Source organism: Oryctolagus cuniculus, chromosome 11 (assembly GCF_051225735.1).
Source record: "Oryctolagus cuniculus isolate XC-2025 breed Fujian yellow rabbit chromosome 11, ASM5122573v1, whole genome shotgun sequence".
Taxonomy (NCBI): Eukaryota; Metazoa; Chordata; class Mammalia; order Lagomorpha; family Leporidae; genus Oryctolagus; species Oryctolagus cuniculus.
In genome coordinates this window covers 95,651,343-95,670,894 of record NC_142877.1, presented here as the reverse complement: position 1 = coordinate 95,670,894, position 19,552 = coordinate 95,651,343, and the positions used below count along the sequence as shown (strand labels likewise).

General features: G+C 41.3%; 1 protein-coding gene and 1 long non-coding RNA gene across 4 annotated transcripts in view; one reads left to right on the top strand and one right to left on the bottom strand.

Annotated features, from left to right (window-relative positions):
• LOC149123571 (uncharacterized) overlaps window positions 1-19,552 on the top strand; it is a 429,948-nt gene that overhangs the window by 7,502 nt on the left and 402,894 nt on the right. The gene's annotated exons all lie outside the window — the stretch shown is intronic.
• PLEKHG7 (pleckstrin homology and RhoGEF domain containing G7) overlaps window positions 1-19,552 on the bottom strand; it is a 69,169-nt gene that overhangs the window by 38,983 nt on the left and 10,634 nt on the right. Inside the window, exons 1-4 of one of the 2 annotated variants that reach the window (XM_051846536.3) lie at window positions 14,673-14,922; window positions 8,264-8,391; window positions 5,333-5,373; window positions 328-426 (exon numbers count right to left, since the gene is read on the bottom strand). In XM_051846536.3, coding sequence (XP_051702496.2) covers window positions 328-426; window positions 5,333-5,373; window positions 8,264-8,391; window positions 14,673-14,803 — 399 coding nt within the window. In that variant the 5' untranslated portion in view covers window positions 14,804-14,922. Of the gene's footprint in view, window positions 1-327; window positions 427-5,332; window positions 5,374-8,263; window positions 8,392-14,672; window positions 14,923-19,552 lie in introns of those variants that run through there. The other variant, XM_051846537.3, reaches the window with a different exon arrangement.

The following is a 19,552-nucleotide window of genomic DNA, read 5'->3' as shown; positions in this document are numbered from 1 at the left end:
AAATTTCCTTATCCAAAACAACTTAATTTTCAAATGAGGAAATTGAGGCACAGAGATAAATAACAGTAACAGCGTTGACCAATCTACAAAGCTTCATGACCTACAAAGTGCTCTCGCATAATGAAATGACTTCTCCAGGTCTTGGCATTTACATCAGATTTGGCTCTGTCCTACCCAGCCCAGGGTTCCTCTCTTGCACTTTGCTGATATAACGAACTAGGCAATAATCTGAAAGCTTCATCATCATCATTAAAAAAAATGTAGAAAAAGAAAGGAAAAGAAAATGCCATGCAACACAGTAAACAACAATATTCCCTTATGAGATACCTTATAGCTGAAGAACTCATAGCCCCTGAAGTCTGTAATCGTCACAGAGGAGAGGCAGTTTTCCAGATCGGATATGTGCTTGTTTTTGTCTTTGCTCTGCTGAAAGGTGGTTAGAAAAAGGATTTTCAAAAATGAATTCTTTACAGACACAATTTTGATAACCTCATCTCTTCATTCTAACATTCATAAGAACAGACTGCACATTTTGTTTTTAAGGCACCAACAGTTCCAAAGCCAGCTATGAGTCTTAGCCTGACATATAGTGACCACAGAATGTCAGAGCTGGGGGAACAGAGGCCTGTGAGAATGTCAGGTACAAACCTCTCATTTTATTAATGAAAAAAAGAAATTCAAGGTATGGAATGGTCACATAGCAAATAGTTAGACTCTAAGGTTAATGCCCATCCTTTTCAGAATTCTGGACCAAAGGATTTCTGCATCCAAAGCTGCCTTCAGTGTACTCGTTTAACCCTTCATTTAGTAAATGACTAAATAAAACCCAGAATATTAGTGGGACTTGCCTTACACAACTGTTCCCTGCTAAAAAATACCAGAACGTACTTGAAACTAGTTTCCTTAGGATAGAATCACCCACTTATTTTCTGAAACCTTCAGTATTAATGTTTGTCTTAAAATTTGATTACAAAGGTCATGCATGATTATTGGAGAAAATCTGATAAACAAAAATACAATGAAAATTAAAGCTGCTCATAATCCTTACCCTTGGGTAACCATTACAAACATGTCTCAGATCATACTTATAATTGTGTTTGTTTATTTGAGGGGAAGAAAGAGTTCCTAGATGCCTGCAACAGCTGGAGTTGGGCTGGGACCAAAGTTGGAAGCCAGGAACTCAGTCCAGCTTTCCCTTCTGGGTGGCAGGAAGGCAAGAACTTGAGCTATTACAGCTGTTTTCCAAGGTCTGCCTTAACATGAAGCTGGAATTGGAAGCTGGAGCTGGGAATAAAATTCAGGCACTCCAGCGTGTAATGAGAATGTCTTAACCACAAGGCCAAATTCTGTGTCCCATAATTAATTTTCAAGTATTGTCATATTTACACACTTTTGTAACTTTCTTTTAAAACTTAACATAAGGATACTTAAAAAAGGTCATGGAAAATGGAAAAAAAATTGAAGTCCACGCTTAGTTTCTTCATAACACGCATTTTCCATGAACTGTCCTTGCATAACAGCCTTTTAAAAATTCATTTAGTATTCTTTTGCCACATCCTAAATTGTTAACTTTTTTTAAAGATTTATTCATTTGAAGGAGTTATAGCGGGGAAGGGGGCAGGGGGCAGGGAGGGAGGGATGGAGAAACAGAGGTCTTCCATCCTCTGGTTCACTCCCCAAATGGCCTCAATGGCTGGAACTGGGCAGATCCAAAGCCAGGAGCTTCATCAGGGTCTCCCACATGGGTGGCAGGGGCCCAGGAACTTGGGCCATCTTCTGCTTTCCCAGGTGCATTAGCAGGGAGCTGGATGGGAAGCAGAACAGCTGGGACATGAACCAGCACCCATATGGGATACTGCCACTGTAGGCCATGGCCCAACCCATTGCGCCACAGTGCTGGCCCCAAATTGCTAACTTGAAGAGTTCATCTTACCACTGAAACCAGGAGGAGGCTATCAGACAACAGTGTGTAAGGCTTTCTACAGTCAACTTGGGTGCATTTCAGAGGAATGTTTATCACAAATAATTTTTCTATTCTATTGCCTGAAGTTGGTGTGGATCTAAATGGTTTGAGGGAAGTTAATCGACATTTCAATCAGCGAGAGAAGGCACAAGCTATCTGCTGCCTTCTGTATGTCTGAAAGGAGATCCTGTAATAGTTTTGGAATGTGCCAAGGGGCTGGGGTTAGTTTTTCTGGTGGAGTTAAGCACTGAAAGAGGAAGCCAATTATAGACTCATTAGCTTCCATAGTAGCAAAGGAATCTTGGAGCCAGTTGGGGTCCTCCTACAGCATTTGGGACATATGCTTCTTGTTGATATCTGAAACCATAGCAACTGCATGTTGTGGCAATAAAAACAGGGCCAATTGGCAAAGGAAGAAGCTGAGACAATGGGAGCAGCAATGGAATTGCGGGAAAGTGGGTGCCAGTCCTGGACTTTAAGGGCTCTCACTGTGGCTTGCCATGGGTTTGAACAACCTCTTGGCCAAATAGCTTAGTGGATATTTCAGTGAAAGAAGAGAGTTTTCTCAGTGGTCACCTTAATTCTTTAGCATAACAGACCCATTTGGTGTGTTGTTGTTTGTACTCTGGTGGCATTGGTTAGGGGAGGTGATGAGAAGCATTTAAAGGGCATTTGAGAGGATATGGTATATAAAGGGAGAAACCAGGGTTCTGGAGCTGCAAGCTTAGCAATAAGAGGTAGGTGGAATGGAAATTTGAAGCAGGCACTGGTGACATGAACTGGAGTGAAATTGAAGGTTAAGGTTGAATGATTGGTAAAGGTATGACAGTGAATTGTGACAACAGATAAGATCTGAAAGGAAGGAGACAAGACCAGGTATGGATACAGGGACCCCCAGAGTTAAAGGGGTGATGTGATGTGGGGGCTAGAACAGACTTGGGGCCAGACTGCTGTTGTTTATGAGCTTTGTGACCTCAGACTGTTTGGCTTCTCTGAATCCATTTTTTATTTACAAAATGGGGCTCATGATGTTACCTACTTAGTTGGATGGTTGTGAAAATTTATGATCTCATGTGTGCTATTATGTACAAAAACAAAGGTACATGTAAACAGTGTCTGGTCATGTGTGAAAGGTATTATCTGCTGTTATTTACATTATTGATCATTGGAAAGGAAAGAGGGAAGAAAAGGAAAACTGTGTAATAGATTGGGAAAATACATTACAACTTAAAGTGTGTTAGTTTTATTGATGTAGATTATTATTTAGATAGATATGAATTAATTGATAAATAAGGCAAAGAGGATGAAGGAAGTAGATGTATTGATTTTTCAAGGCACCAAATACTGTATTCTTGTTTTCACTTCAAGAAATTAAGTTCTTTTCACTGCTGAGAAGATTTTACATTTGTGGAAACCTTTTGAGATTTCACTTCATATCATGGGTTCTACACCCATGAATTCAACCACTGTGGAGCACAAATAATTGAATTAAAAATCAGGTTGCTTTCTTGTCATTATTCCCCCAAAATACAGTATAACAACAATTTATGGAACATCCACATTTTTACAATGATCGAGAGATGATGAAAAGAGCATATATGAAGAATAGGCACAGATTAATGCAGATTCTGTGCTGTTTTACACAAGGAACTTGAGCATCCTCGAATTTTAGGATCCATGAGGAATTCTGGAATCAATCCCACTTAGTCACAGAGGGATGACTACTTATTCTTTGTGTTTCCACCACTGCCCCCCAACAGAGCACACACCATTTAGCACATCTTCCCAACCCCAGATTTATGCGTCAGTCTGATCTTATCAGTTGTGAGTTGGTAATGGGTGTCTTGGACCTTAGCTTGATTCTTTGGCCCAAGCTGCTTCTCTTTGTGGACAAGAAAGGTTTTCCTGACAACTTGAAGGATCATTCCTTCCTTAGCGAAGTCTTCCCCTTCTGAAAGCACATGCTAGCTTTCCTGCCCTTCCTTTAGGAAGGCTCAGAGGATGCGAAACTTCTCCTGGGTCTCACTGCTTGGTGACTGGCACAGCCTTTGTCTGCATGAGGAAGGAGCTCAGGAGAGATGATAGCCATGCACTCTGACTCAGACCTGCCAGGAAAATTACTGGGAAGCATTAGCCCTGGTGGTAATTGTGTTACAATTTTATTAACAATTTATCATTAGCAGCTTGTAATGTGTAGACCATGTTCCATGTAAATTGCTTTGTTTTGAAAAAAAAAATACACAAGTCACTCATACACTTGACTATGAGAACAGGTAGTTTTTCCAAATCTTAAACATATTACTACTTATAATATGGCCAATATTAACTGAGAGTGAGTTCCTAGCCTGTGGTAAGCTCCACGTGCATTTTGATTTATTCATCAGAGCCACCTCTGAGGCTGGTGCTATTTACCTTTTATAGGGAATGATCTGAAGCGGGGGGAGCTTATCATCTGGCCAAGGTCATAGAGCAGTAGGTGATGCAGTTGGGGTTAGAAACTCAGAGGCCTTTTAATTTAGTTACTGGACTTAAAAAAAAAATCAAGGGTGTGCGTCTACAAAACTATTGCAGATGTCAACAGTAGATGACAAACTGATTTAGAGGCCCATGACAGATTTTTAACAGAACCAGGCACAATAACTATAAGGCCCTGCTTCTCACTGTGTGTCTGTGTGTTTGTGAAAACACAAAACCAGTCCCTTTCCTTCTCCAGAAAACAGGGCCGAGGATTCAGGTTGTGATCATGAACGTGCCCTCTGCCTACCACAGCACGTCAGAAGGAAAGGCTTGACGGGAGTCACCCTTGTCCTAGGGATCAGGACTCAGGGATTGCTGATTTAGATTGGTAACTCTTCGATAATGGATCTAAACAAGAATGACTTAAAAAACGGACTCAGACTAATCCACCTGGCTTTCACAGAAGTAGAAGTGTATTTGTGTAATATCTTTCTGTAATATCTCATTAATTTTTCAATGCAACCTATGTACATGGCATCTGCTGCAAGCTCAGACAGGCACTTTTGCAATTTACTTCATGCAGAGAGCTGTTGCCTAACCCATCTCAAGTTAAAAATCTAGTGTTGTAAGGCATCACTACACTAGAATTGCTTTGGAATTTTTTTAAACATTTTTGCAGAATGCAGGAACAACTGGCAATTAGCTCTGTGTTGCTGCACAAAGCGGCACCATTTGGCATGTGCTACAGCCAAGACTGTGGATGGTGATTTACATTTCAGGTGCCATCTGCCTTTATGCAATGATAAGGCAGAATGAAGAGACTTTCAATCATATTTTCACTTTTTCTTTTTTTTTTTTTTTTGCTGTAGGAGGCTGAATTAAAACAAAAAAAAGACAATATATAACACTCACCAATCCTCTTTTGGAGAAAGGCCATCTTGGTTTTTTGGATTCTGGTGGGTGAATTTAAGGAAATATATTATTACAGAGTAATTAGTGACAGATCATTGCAGTGTTTTACAAAACCTTCCTTATGAAAATAAGCCAAACGGAATTCATCCTGCTTTAGTTCTCCTTCTCCTGAGAACGCACAGAATGAACATTTGTATTCTTGCAGATAAGTGAATGATGTAATGTTGCAACCTAAAGGTTGGTGTTCTATTGCTGCCTTAAAGTGGTAATGTCCTATTTCTTTATGATGGTATTGTTTAACCCCCTTTTCTCTGTCACTGGGGGGTGAAATCCATCAACTATAATAAAGAGGTTGGGTAATTCACTTAACACAGGATTCTAGGACTTTGTGGCTGAAGGGACTAACTTCATTTTTACATGGTCTTACCATAAACCATCCTATCACAGGCAACCTCAGTAGCCTGGCCAGACATGAGACTTGGAGATTACATCAACCCAGTAATCCTCAGAAGTGGTTAAATAAAGATTTCTGAACTAGGGAACACCAACACATACCACCGATTTTTATGTTGGGGGCTGTTGTCACTAGAGGCCACCACCTAAATAGTCCTTAGGAGTGGTTTTGCATTAAGAAGGAAGTCATTATTTGGTCATGCATTCTTTTGGTGCCCAGAGATTAAAGAGATGACATTCTGACTTCTTGATTTTGTTGTTGTTGTTTGTATCAATTTGAAATGATACCCAGAAAACTCTGATAGTCATCTTTTGGGTTTACGTCGGAATTTCTGACCTCTCAGTATTCAAAATATTTTTCATATAGGTCATTCTCTCTGTCCAATTCACCAGGAGACTGCATAACCCTTCAATCATATGAAAGCAATGACCTGAACAGCCTTTACTGCTAATGATGTACTTGAGGGACTTTTCTCACTGTAATCTTAGACAGCACCTGCCAACTGACTACCCTTTCGCTCATTCTGACCTCCTTATTGATCTTTATAAAAAGGGATATTAAGTGGAATCTCCCTTAGAGACAAATCAGCTTCGCCATACTTAGCAATTAGCTTTGAAATGCCTGGTAGTAAATTGTTATATCTAGTTTGAATTGCAATAATTTGGGTCCTTGGCAAATTTCTCTCGTCTACTTTCTAAATTTAGGGATAATTTTGGAGCCTAGGGAAACTGAGGCAAGTATTCAGAAGAAGATTTAAATAAGGCCTTAGTGAATCTACAATCTTTCATTATCTGTCTTAAATATGAAGTTTTGAGGATTCAGAATCTATTTCCACCGTATGTGCAGGTGACTTACATCATGAATTTGGCACACAAGATCTCCATTCTGAATTCCTTAAAGAGGGCATGGAGGTGTAGGGTGCAGGACATTGCTTATGTTGTGGAATCTACCACAGTGTTAGGCATACAACTTCACAAAACAACTTCTGTGATCAACAAGCATTGCACAGCAAGTCGGACCTCACTCTTCAGTGTCTTGGTTCTTACGCTTCAGCTAGCACCTGAATCACCTGCATGGCTTGTTACAAAGCAAGACTGCAGGACTGCTGGTTACCATTCCTGGGCTCTCCGATTGAGAAGGCCCAGGGACGATTTCCAGAGACCGCATTTCTGACAGTTTCTCAGGTGACTCCAAAGCTGCTGGTTTGGGACTAGCCTTTGGGGACTACTGCTCTAATTGTTAGCTGGTTTAGAGCCTGTGGGAGGCGTCGTGAACCTCTATTAGCAGAACACTTGGTTTAAACTATTATTTCTAGGGATATGTCTTCAGCAGATGACTTAATCCCTCTTGGGCTATTCACTGGGTTGTTGTATCGTATGAGACAATGGTGTTGATTTGGATTATTGCATTGTATAAGATAGCAGAGGGGAAAGGATCTATAAAGAATGAAGAGCAATATAGATGTTCATTATGGTTTATTCATGTGTGGCTTTGGCTTTGGGAATCCACATACAGAAGACCATACCTGTCTATCCAATGGAGGATTGATGCAGGCTGTTGGAAAGGGTGTTGAGTCTGAGGTAAGGAGTTTAGATTCCCTGCCCCTGACATGAATCAGCTGCTACCATGATTAGGTCATTCTCCTTTTTGGTCTCTCTGCATGCATGTGAGTGAGAATGTGGTAGTTTGCAAACTGCTTTCAGGTGTTCCAGGCTCCTAGGGACACCTCAGACATGCTCTAGAACCCACTTCAGGTTAAAGCATTGATACCACCTGCATCTGGTTAATATGTTACACTTCCAAGTAAGGGTTATTTTGTGAAAAGGGTTATGCTAGGAACAAAACCTGGTTAAAAAGAACCAATGTGGATGTTCTTTAAGTCTTTTTAGCTCTCAAAGGCTTTGATTTGCCTACTCTAGAATCATGAGGAAAGTACCCTAAACACCTCTGTTGTTCTTTTCTTTCACAACTGGGATGAAGATGCAGATTCTTACTCAAGTCTGTCTCTCTCCATCAGACACTAATCTGCCGCTGGCTCTCTACTGCCACACGGTGCCTCTCTGGTTGGAAGACACCAGTGCAGGACTAAAGGCAGACGAGAGGTGTGGGGATAAGCCTTATAGCAATGATAGAGAAACTGGCACCAGCCTAGTGAAGGCACTGTGCTCTGAGGTGGCCGTTGTCACTGGTGCACTTTTCCCAAGTCTTGGGCCTGGGATAAGTTACTTGACCAGAGAACATTTGAAGGAAGATCCATGGCTTACCCACCTGTATAAATATAATGCCCAGTACTAAGGGTGGTTATCACTTGGTTCCAGTAGTTCATGGTTGGTGCCTGTTCTAATCCATGAGTCTTTGGTTTTAACTGGTCATGGCATGTGTTCCACTAGTTATTAAATATAGAAAATCTCCACCTGCTTATGACAAAATCTGTCCCACGAGAGACATGTAATAAAAATAGGCTGGATGAACAGGACCTGAATTCAGCAGCAGAAGTGGGTGGCACAGGTAATCAGCAGCTCCATCTGACACCAGAAGGTCCCCAGGGAACACCTCCAGTCCAGGTAAGTTCAGCACCACAGAACTCCGCCTGTGCTCATAGAACCTGTGTGCAAGAGACAAAAGGTGAGGGCTTAGAGCTGGGTGCAGGCAGGTTCACCATTCAGAATGCCTGTGGTCACACGGAAGTGGCTGCTGGCCACCTGACGTCTGCCATGTCAGAAGGACTCAGGCCATTGCAGGCATCAGGCATGGGAAAGCTGTGATGACACCCAACAAATTTAGTGGCACCTCTTTGAGCCGCCTTGACCATTTATGACTTTGACTAATACAAAGCAGAAGAGTTCATCTAGAAAATCTAATTGTTCTGACTCAGGATACTAGGAGAAAGAGCTCAGATACAGAAATCTTTACAAATGATGCACTCGGACTCAGAAGTGAGCAGAATGTGTGAGAACAGCACCAGCACCCCTAGTGATCCAAGTTGGCTATTTAAAGTTGGTATTTTTATTTTTTCCCAGTAAAAAAAAATGAGAAATATTATTGGAAAATCTTAACAGAACTATGTACCTTCTCCTTTCTTCTACCCTGTTTCATGAAATTTCTTTTCTATTAGATATTCACACAACAAATGGCTGATTTATCAGATACAATGAAGAGCGTGTTCAAAGCCACTGAGCATTTCCCCAGTGATGTCACAGGAATAAAAATGGCAAGGGGTCTGTCATGCTGGGAACCCACCTGATAACATTGAATCATAGGGATTCCTTCCTACAGCTTCCGCATCAGAACTGTTCCTGTATTCTTTCTGGTCTATTCTAATGGATGGGAGATGCGATTCCTTCTATTATTGACCAATATAATCTCGAAATTCTCATTTCACCAACAAATAGTCTAGCATATCAGTTCATATAGGGAGGAATTTTGTCTTGATTTAGTAATAAAAACATCACTATGAAATTGCCTGGAAAGTTGAGAGCCTGGGTTTGCACACCTATTTCGATGTTAGGATTAGTTCATTGTCATGTAGTGCTGTCACCTCTCAAGTGGTCGTGCCTGAAACTCTATTAGTCTCCCTGATGCAGTCCTACCTCTGCTCCTTCTACTTGCCTACATCCTACTGCTGAAATCCTTCCAGGCTCTGTAGCCAAGTCCTGTGGCTGTGACATTCTACATAAATGTGGCCTTTCTGCCTGCACGTTTGTCTCTTGTTGCTTAATTGTACATTTTTGGAATCTCACGCCCTCTTTCTTGTCAATATGTTTGATATGAGGGTCCTGGTCATACCTGTCAGACCCATCATGCTGCTGACCTAACTCTGGTGCACATTAGCGTACCCTGTGGAATTTATTATGAATGCCCTGCCCCAAGTTCTATCCTCAGGATGCTAATACAGTAGGTCTGAGAGAGGCCTCTGCAGCTGTGATTTTGCTCAGTTTCCTAGATACCAGATTTACAGAACAATCAATTTAGATTAGTGACTTGGCATAGGTCTTTCCTGCCTTTTGGTTTTAAAGATTATTTCCAATTTTCAGCCTTTGGTTTAAGTAAAGTTATCTAGAAAAGTTTTTTATGAATAGAATAAATTGCTTAGGAATTTCTAATTAACCAATAACTTATATCCCACAAATTTCCATAAAATATGTGAAGTAAGAATGCCTTGGGCTGGCGCCGCAGCTCACTAGGCTAATCCTCTGCCTTGTGGCGCCGGCACACCGGGTTCTAGTCCCGGTCGGGGCGCCAGATTCTGTCCCGGTTGCCCCTCTTCCAGGCCAGTGTTCTGCTGTGGCCAGGGAGTGCAGTGGAGGATGGCCCAAGTGCTTGGGCCCTGCACCCCATGGAGACCAGGATAGGTACCTGGCTCCTGCCATCGGATCAGCGCGGTGCGCCGGCCGCGGTGGCCATTGGAGGGTGAACCAATGGCAAAGGAAGACCTTTCTCTCTGTCTCTCTCTCTTACTATCCACTCTGCCTGTTAAAAAATAAAAAAATAAAAAAGATGCCTTGGACTCTACAGCTAATTAATTTTTATTTATAAAGGCTGCCTGTTCCAAGAAGTCTTCTAGATACTCCAAGAGGCCATTCCTTTTGTGTGTGCATTCCTCCAGCACCCCCTGAGAACAGGTCCTCAGCATCTTCTGTCTAAATGCAGTTGCCTCTTGTTTGTATTAATGCCCTCCTGCTCACAGTCACTAAGTGTGAGTCTTGCAAAAGTCAGGGTTCACGTTGTGATGCAGCAGGTTAAGCTGCCACCTGTGACACTGGCATCCATGTGGGCACTGGTTTGTGTCCCAGATGCACCACTTCCAATCCAGCTTCCTGCTAATGTGCCTGGGATAGCACAAGCGCTTGGTCTCTTGCCACCTGTGTGGGAAACCCAGATGAAGCTCCTGGCTTTGGACTGGCCCAGCCCTGTCTGTGCAACCATTGGGGGTGTAAACCAGTAGATGAAGATTCTCTCTGCGTATGTGTGACCTCCCTCCCTCTTCTTCTCCCCCTCCCCCTCCCTCTCCAACTATGCCTTTTAAAATAAGTAAATGGTCTTTAAAAAAAGGAAAAAGTAAGTCAAGGATTTAAAATAAAATTTGAGTTATGCAAAATTAAAGTCTGACCTGTCCCTGTGGCTTAAAATAATTCATTAGCTCTTCATCTTGTACCAAAGAAACACATTTTAAAACCATACACACAAACTCGCCATAATCTGGCCCCATATACCTTCCTGGTAATCCTTACTTTACAATTTCTTCTCCAGAAACAGGGAATGGGTTGTAATTCCCACACAAAGTGGCATTTCATACCTCGGTGCCTTAGTTTGGAATTCTCTGTCCCCTCTGTCCCCTCCCCAGGCCTAACTCCTCATTTCATGAGATTCAGACCCATGGAGCAGCTGGGTTATATAGCTTAAAAGAGGAATACTTAAATGTGTCTGGTCTCAGCTGTATCCAATTATCTATGTTTCCTGGGGTTCTGTGAGCTGTTTCACCTTTCCTTTCTCTCCTCTCTTCTCTTTTTATTGGAAATCTAGGTTAATATGGCAAACACTACCATTTGCCAACCCATTGTGCATGTTCTCCTTCCACTTGCTCTGCCTTGAGTGGTGGCAAGTGCTGAGTGAATACACTGACCTGCTCTGGGTCTCTTGCAGTTAGCAGAAGCTGTGTGAGTCAAACCTGGCCAATAAGACTTGGATGCTGCTGGGTGTTACTTCTAAGAAAACATTTTCAAAGGCTACAGACTTGGCTAACTTCTTTGGTTTACCTTTTGCCTTTTCATTGCCTTCTTGCTGTTTGGAATATGACTTGAAATCTGAACGTATCCCAGCAGTCTTGCAAACATAGTAGCAGTACTTGAAAAAAAGAACCTGGTGTACTGTTATAAAAGAAACACTCTTCATTTACTTAAGCCATTTTAGTTACGATCTGTGACATACAGACAGATGCTACCCTAAGACACAAGTATCTCCATCCTGATCTTCCTTGTTCAAGAATGAAGCCATCTTTTGATGTTCTGCACTCCTGTTTGACTTTTTCACCATCCAGTTTTTAATTAGATTTTATAATAAGATCATTGTAGTTTCAACTTGTTACAACTTTCTCCTTTTCGTCTTCCAACCTCATATCCATGGTGGTGATGAGGATGGAAGGGGGCAGAATTAGATGGGCATTGGAAAAATTACTCTAATTTTAATAAGGTGTATAATTCTAGCTGTATCCTAGTGGTATTCAGGATACTGGGGCTGACAAATAATGGATTAGAAGTTTTCAAATCCAGTTGGGGATTTTCAAGTTATTATAGAATATAAAATTTTGGGAGTCTACAGGGAGACCCTTGCAAAGAAACAATAGAAGCTTCTTTATCAAGTTTATACTTGTCTTTATAAAGGTCCTGGAAGCAAATAATGTGATTTGGTATTTATGGGGAATAGATGGAGTGAGTCTTTTGGGAATTGAAAAAATTACGAAAATTGAAATAAAAATGTAACCTAGGTGAATTTGGTGATGGTGGGGGTTTACTCTTGAGCCTGAACTCTGGATGTTACACAATCTGGTAACATGAGGTTGACATTTTCCTAAGATTCCATAAACTGCCTTTATATTCCCTGGAGACTTCAGAGAGCACATAAATGCTACAAGGGTAGAACAATTAGTTTCTCCACCCCTCTAGACCCACACTTGTGCTTCTCTTCCAGAAGCTTCCAGTTCTCCGCATTGCTGGTTAGGAATGTGGGTCAAATGGCCTGGATTTTTACCTTAGCTGTGTATCCTTGCTTGAGCAAGTAGCTTCTCTTGCTCTTTATCATTGGTGAAATGTGGACAGTAGTAATATTGTGTGAGGATGGACTAAAATGACCAATATAAAGCACTTAGATCAATGCTTGAAACTTAGTATGCAGTCAACAAATGCTATTATGTTAATTCTTGAATGTATTACAGTATGTTCTATTTATATCTTTGTATATTTCATTACATTGCCAGCTTTCAAGCACCAAAACCATGCCTTATCCTCATTTGTATTGGTAGGTGTGCTGATTTAAGATGTAGTCCATTGTTGCTGATGAACACAAATAATGGAATAATCCTCTGATGTTGTCTTCTCACGTGAAAGTGTCTTACTGTATATGATTTTTGTAGATTCACATCTTATTTCCCATATTACCCTAAGCACCTAGCTCCTAGTCTAAGTCTCCATTTGGTGGGGTTCAGCAGACAGTTGTTAAACAAATGAGACAATGACCAAACCTGCACACATGCAGAGTGATTGCTGTGATTTCCCAACACACAGTCCTGCAGAATGGGTGCTCCAGGGATAGCTGCTGCATGCTATTCTTTCAACATAGTCTGCACTTCACACCTCCGTGCTTTGCCTCCGAAGATTCCCATCTGCCTGCCTCTCTCCTCTGTGTTTGGCCAACTCTTAGTCATCTCTAAATTCCATTTTTCAAATTCTTCCTCCAGAATTCCTCTGATTGACTCAGGGAGGGTCAACCCTCTCTGTCTCTCTCCCCTTTCCTCCCTACCCACTTCTTGTCTTTTTATGCTAATGATTTCATTGAAAAATCATATTAGCTCTTTTATATCACAGAAGCTAATCACTTAACATAGAAACTGACATACAGCAGGTGTTCAAATAAGCTTGTTGAATACAGACACTGACTTATAGTATAAAAGACAGGCAGGTCTGAAATGAGTTTATTTTCTCAATCTGAATTGCAAGAATAATTAAACACATATACAAAAACAAACTGCAACTTGATCCCCTGCTCCCATTAAACGTGGTTAAATTCCCTTTATCCATTTCTTCTTGGCCCTGGGTACCTCTGACATGAGGCATCTATTTGGGAGCTCATAGGTTAGTTTGGAGTTAAATTTGCATATAGGGAGCAGAGGGAGGGTAATTGGCTTGCACAGGGCTTGAGTCATGACTTTGGCTTTCTGCCTTGTGCCCCTGAAGGGCATTGTACAGTCTCTGGGGGCATGAAATGTTTTGGCTCATCTAAGGAGATCATAGGTTAATAAAAATATCAAGAGTCACAGCTGTAATCATATAAAGATAGAGGAAAGTTGTAAGAAAGGACATTTGCACCCAGTAATATGAAGAGATATGGATCGGTGCAGAAAATCTGTCCCTGTGTCACCTGTACCTGGCAGCAGGTTAGATTTCTGGGTATTCTGAAAAGGATCCTGGTCTGCATCAGCCGGGGCTTCTCAGATTGTTATATTCATGCTGTTAGTGCAAAGGCTTGTAATAAATTCAGCAAGACTTTGAATTTAAGTCTCAAGTAGGGAGGGTGTGTGTGTGTGTGTGTGTGTGTGTGTTGGTTCCAAATTGGTATCTTACTCTTAGTCTAAATATCAGGATCTCTTCTTTCACAAAGTGGTATGTATGCAGGGTTCTTCTGTCTAGTTCTGAATTGATTACTCACTGGGGTAGTAACTATAAAGAATTCAGAATTTTGAGTTCTGTCTCCCCAAACAAAATTGGACCTGTGTTGGGTAGGATGTCCTCTATGACAAAGGCAGGGGAGAATTATTTTGACATACCTGATTTTCTCATAAGGAGATAAAGCTTGGAAATGAACTAGTACTAAAGGCAAAATACTTGAGGGTGTGGCTGGCAACGCACTGTCACTGTGTGAGCACAGTATAACTTCTGGGCATCCTGCATTTGTTTGGAAAAACACAACTAAAACATCCTTCAGAACTACATTTTTTTTTTTTTTTTTTTGGTTTGATGCTTGGGTATTCCTTGCTTCAGGACAAAATTGTGAAGTTTTTCTAACTGGGTGTCTAATGAAGATTAGCAACATTCCAAGGTTTGACACCCCTCACCTTACCCTCCCTCTCCACACCCCATTCAGAAACCCCAATGCAGCCACACTTTCACTAACCCTGAGTTGCGTTGCCCCAAGCTGGTCAGATCAGACGGAACTAGTCCCATGGTTGCTGGAATAATCTTGTCTCCCTTCTGGTACCAGGAGGTCTCCTTAGTCTGTTGTCTGCTGAAGATTGGAAGGTTCATGGTGTGGGCTGGGAAGGCAACAATTCAGAGAATCCAGGGAATTCTCCCCCACTGCTGAGCAGGCCTCCAGGCACCCAGGCTTCAGCTCAACAATGAGGCTGCTCTCACAGGCCACTGAGAATGTGCCGCCCTGTGGACCTCAATAAATTGGTCTTGGAGAATATTATGCTAATTTAAGGTCAGCTGGCATTTACTGAGCACTGATTCTTTCTTGCCGTCCTGACAAGTGCTTTACATGCGTTATCATATTGATTTTCAGAAGCACCCTAGGAAATGGGAATTAATGTTCTTCTAAACCAGAGGAACTCGAGGCTTCGAGGGCTGGGTAAGGAACTTACATAAGGTCGTTTACTTGTAATGAATGACAGAGCCGGTCTTGCATGAGGAAAAATATGAATGTCACAAAAACCTTACAGTTTATATATAAAGAAACATAACAGAGGATTCCTAACTTTGACAATGATGCTGAAACTTAGTATAACATTACCAATAGCTGATCATTTTCAATCATAAAAAGTTTTGATCAGGAATTCAGAAGCATGAATTGCCTTTCTATCTTTAGAAAATCTTACAAAGTAACTCATGTGAAGAGGCCGTCAAAGATGTGGATAAGAATGTACAGGAAAATGTGTAACAGAGAGGCATGTCTGCTGTTGATTGATAAAAATGTTGTTGTTTCCTGAATCTTGTTTGTGGTATTTCCTGCTTCAAGACCTGTTGTAATTTCTTATTGTAAATAAGTGTTCATTGGATTTTGCATTTGAAACCCATACACAAAACACAAATATTCAGGTCTGACTCCAAAAAGGGCTTGCAAGTAGGAAGAAGACAGAAAGATACTACCAAAAATTCCAAAGTACAAAGTGTTTTGCAAAATTGTGTATAACAATAATGACTGCTTTTTTAGGTTAAAAAAAGGGAGTGTAAGAAGTTTAATGGTGCCCCCACTGCCCACAAAAAGTAGGCCCACATCCTAACCCGTGGAACCTATGGATGTGATATTAAGCTATAAAAAGGGTCTTAGCACATGTAATTCAATTAAGAATTTTGAGATAAGATTATTTGGTATTATCTGGGGGGACCCAAATCAAAGAACAACTGTCTTTGTGAGATGCCCAGATAAGAGACAGAACAGAAAAGGGATGAAGACAGAGGCAGAGATGAAAACTGATGCAGCGACAGCCAAGAAATGATGAAGCCAGAAAAGGTCCTCCCTCCCCAGAGCCCTCAGAGGCTCTGCTAATACCATCATTTGGGATTTCTGGCTTCCAGAGCTGAAAGAGGATACATTTATTGTTTTAAGCCACTTGGTTTGTGGTAATTTATTACTGCAGCTGCAAGAAACTAGTGCAGGGTGATGCCATTGAGAGGCATGGGCAGTCGACCTAGGGCCGTTTCCCAGCTGTGATTGACCTTTATCAAGTGTGACTGCTGTATGCCACTCCTCTGGCTCTCTGTCTGTAGATGAGAACCAAGTGTGGTGACAGAGCGATGCTTTCTGTGTCTCATGATCTCACATCACGATTGGGGATTCAGGCAGCATTGTCAGCTCCCCCTGTCAGTGGCCAGCGGCTGGGGGTGGTAATTATGTGGTGACATTTTCCTTGGCAGAAATGTCTGAAGGCAAATCACTGAAAGCTTCCCCTTTAGAAAGATGACTAATAGATCATTAATATTTTTAAAGATTCCTCCTTCAAAGAGGCTTCAAACCAGACTACTGGTCTTTCATTTCCAAGTGAATCATTAAGGGGAAATCATGAAAAATGTTAGAATACATAGTGATGCCCTATAGTGAAACACGTCTTAATGGAATGAAAATCTCATTGAAAGCACTACAGTTTGGGTAAGGCACAACCTTATTTTTTCCTTTGCTATAAATTTTGTGCATTGGTTTCTTATTAGGTCCTATTCGTTAGAAACTATAGTCCTTGTCTGACAGTAAAAGTTTATATAGTCTTTTTTCAAATGGTTGCTTTTTTTTTTTTCCCAAAGAAACCTTTTATTTAATAAGTACAAATTTCATAAGTACAACTTTAGGATTATAGTGATCCTTTCCACCATACCCACCCTCCCACCCCCATTCCACCCCACTTCCTCCTCCCTCTCCTTTTCCCAGTCCCATTCTCCATTAAGGAAAAAATAAACAAAAAACTGTTCATCAACAGTCAAGACAAAGGCTGTTCAAGTCATTGCTTCTCAAAAGTGTCAATTTCACTTCTACAGCTTTCCTTTAATGTGTTCTATTAGTTATCACAAATCAGGGAGAACATATGGTATTTGTTCCTTTGGGACTGGATTATGTTTTTATAGATTAATCTATTTTGTTGCAAAAGGTTGGGTTTCATTTTGTTTTTATTGCTGTGAAGTATTCCATAGAGTACATATCTCATAATTTCTTTATCCAGTCTTCAGTAGATTGGCATTTAGGTTGATTCCATGTCTTAGCTATTGTGAATTGAGCTGAATGAACATAGCGGTTCAGATAACTCTTTTATATGCTGATTCATTCCCCTTGGGTAAATTCCAAGGAGTGGGATGGCTGGGTCATATGGTAGGTCTGTATTCAGATTTCTGAGGTATCTCTATACTGTCCTCCAAAGTGGCGTTATCAGTCTACAATGCCACCAACAGTGGATTAGGGTGCCTTTTTGCCCACATCCTTGCCAGCATCTGTTGTTTGTTGATTTCTGTATGAGGGCCATTCTAACTGGGGTGGGGTGAAACCTCATTGTAGGTTTTGATTTGTATTTCCCTGGTGGGTAGTGCTCCTGAACATTTTTCATGTGTATGTTGGCCATTTTGATTTCCTCTTTCAAAAAATGTCTGTTTCAGTCCTTTGCCCAACAGGTTGCTTTTTACTAATTGTGTAAGTAGAAGAGGTAGGAATTCAAACATCATAGTGTTTTAACCTATGAAAGAAATATGAAGGTACTTCACAAAGTTCATGGAAAATGGAATTAGAAGATAAATTTATCTCAGAGCAAAAATGTTTGAAATCCATGCATAGTTTTTTCATAATACGCATTTTCTATGAACTTTTTAAAGTTCCCTCATATAGCACATTTTGGAAATCTTTTTTTAAAAAAAATTATTTGAAAGATTTACAGAGATGGAGAGGGAGAGGCAGAGAGAAAGAGATCTTCCATCCATTGGTTCACTCCCCAAATGGCCACAATGGCCAGGGCTGGGCTGGGCTGGGCTGAAGCCCGGAGCCAGGGACTTTATCCAGGTCCCCCACGTGGGTGCAAGGGCCCAAGTACTTGGGCCGACTTCTGCTGCTTTCCCAAGTGCATTAGCAGGGAGCTAGATCAGAAGTGGAGCAGCCAGCACATGAGGTACCCATACAGGATGCTGGCACTGCAGGCAGTGTCTTTACCTCTACCACAGTGCTGGCCCTGGAATTCTTGCTTATAACTATGGGTTCATTACACAGGAAGAACAAAGTAAGGATCGCTAATACTTTATTACCTTGTAGAATAATCAACAGAAAAAATGGCAAGTTAGTGCCCAATTATTAAATTGTAGCCTCTTGGTTAAATTTGGGACATATTTTTTCATCAGTAACCCAGAAGATTATTGGGAACATATCTTTGTATGTTTGGCTATAGTTCCCAGTTCAACACTCTTATCAAAATGTCCCATTTGCTGGAAATCCAAGCAAGAAGGCAACACAGATGAGGAACTCTGGTGTAGTTTACCACCCGTAACCTGGTACCTGGTGACTATTTCATTAATGTGGAGTGGACAAATGAAAAGTTGTCCCTGATACATCAGTTTGAACACAGAACAGAGACACCCCCCTCTCTACCCTGCCAAGGAGTCTCAGTGTATGGGCAATACCCTGTGCTGTGACTTTTTGGACTCATCAGTATATTCATTGAACACACATGTGTTCACATCACCAGACTAGCTGCTACTACCTGCCTAGAGCTCTCACCTTTCTAGGCTACTACTGTCTTTTCTGGACAAGAGCCAAAACACTCTCACTGGGTTGTTGTGGTGTAGTGGATTAATCCACTGCTTGTGATACTGGATTCCCACATGGGAGTGCTTGCTTAAGCTTTGGCTACTCCTGTTCTGATACAGCTTCCTGCTAATGTGCCTGTGAAGGTAGCAAAAGATGGTCCAAGTACTTAGGCTCCTGCTACCCATGTGGGAGACTAGGGTGGAGTTCCTCGCTCCTGACTTCAGCATGATCCAGACCTGTCATTTGTGGCCAGTTGAGGAGTGAACCAGGAGATGGAAGATCTTTCACTGTGTATTTAAAATTACCTAGTAGGATCAAGCAATAACCACTTAATAAATCCCTAGAAACCCAACGTACATTCAAGAAACATGCACAAAATAAAGAGGGTGGGGAATGCTAAAGGAGCTGTAGAGAGATAAGTACCTTTAAGAGAAAATTTTACAGTACACAAAGAGGACCTCACAGTTTCCCCTATAGGGAATGTCCAAATCTAACTGACCAATAAACTTTCTTTTTCCTTCCTTCCACATTTATTGAGCTCCTGTAGGAGTCAGTCAGTATCTCAGGTATTGGGTGTAGAGTAGTGAACAAAACTACTAGAGAAGCTGATTGTGGTGTTAGAACAGCATGTGGCTTTAGTTCCGCCATGCTGGATCCGGGAGGTTCCCCTGAGGCTGCTGTCTTCTCTGTTGAGTAATGAATATCACTCCAGTCTCTAGTTCATACCTTCCCAACAAGCTTCAATGCTCTGAGATAGCTGGGCAGAGTCTTCTCCCTCTCCA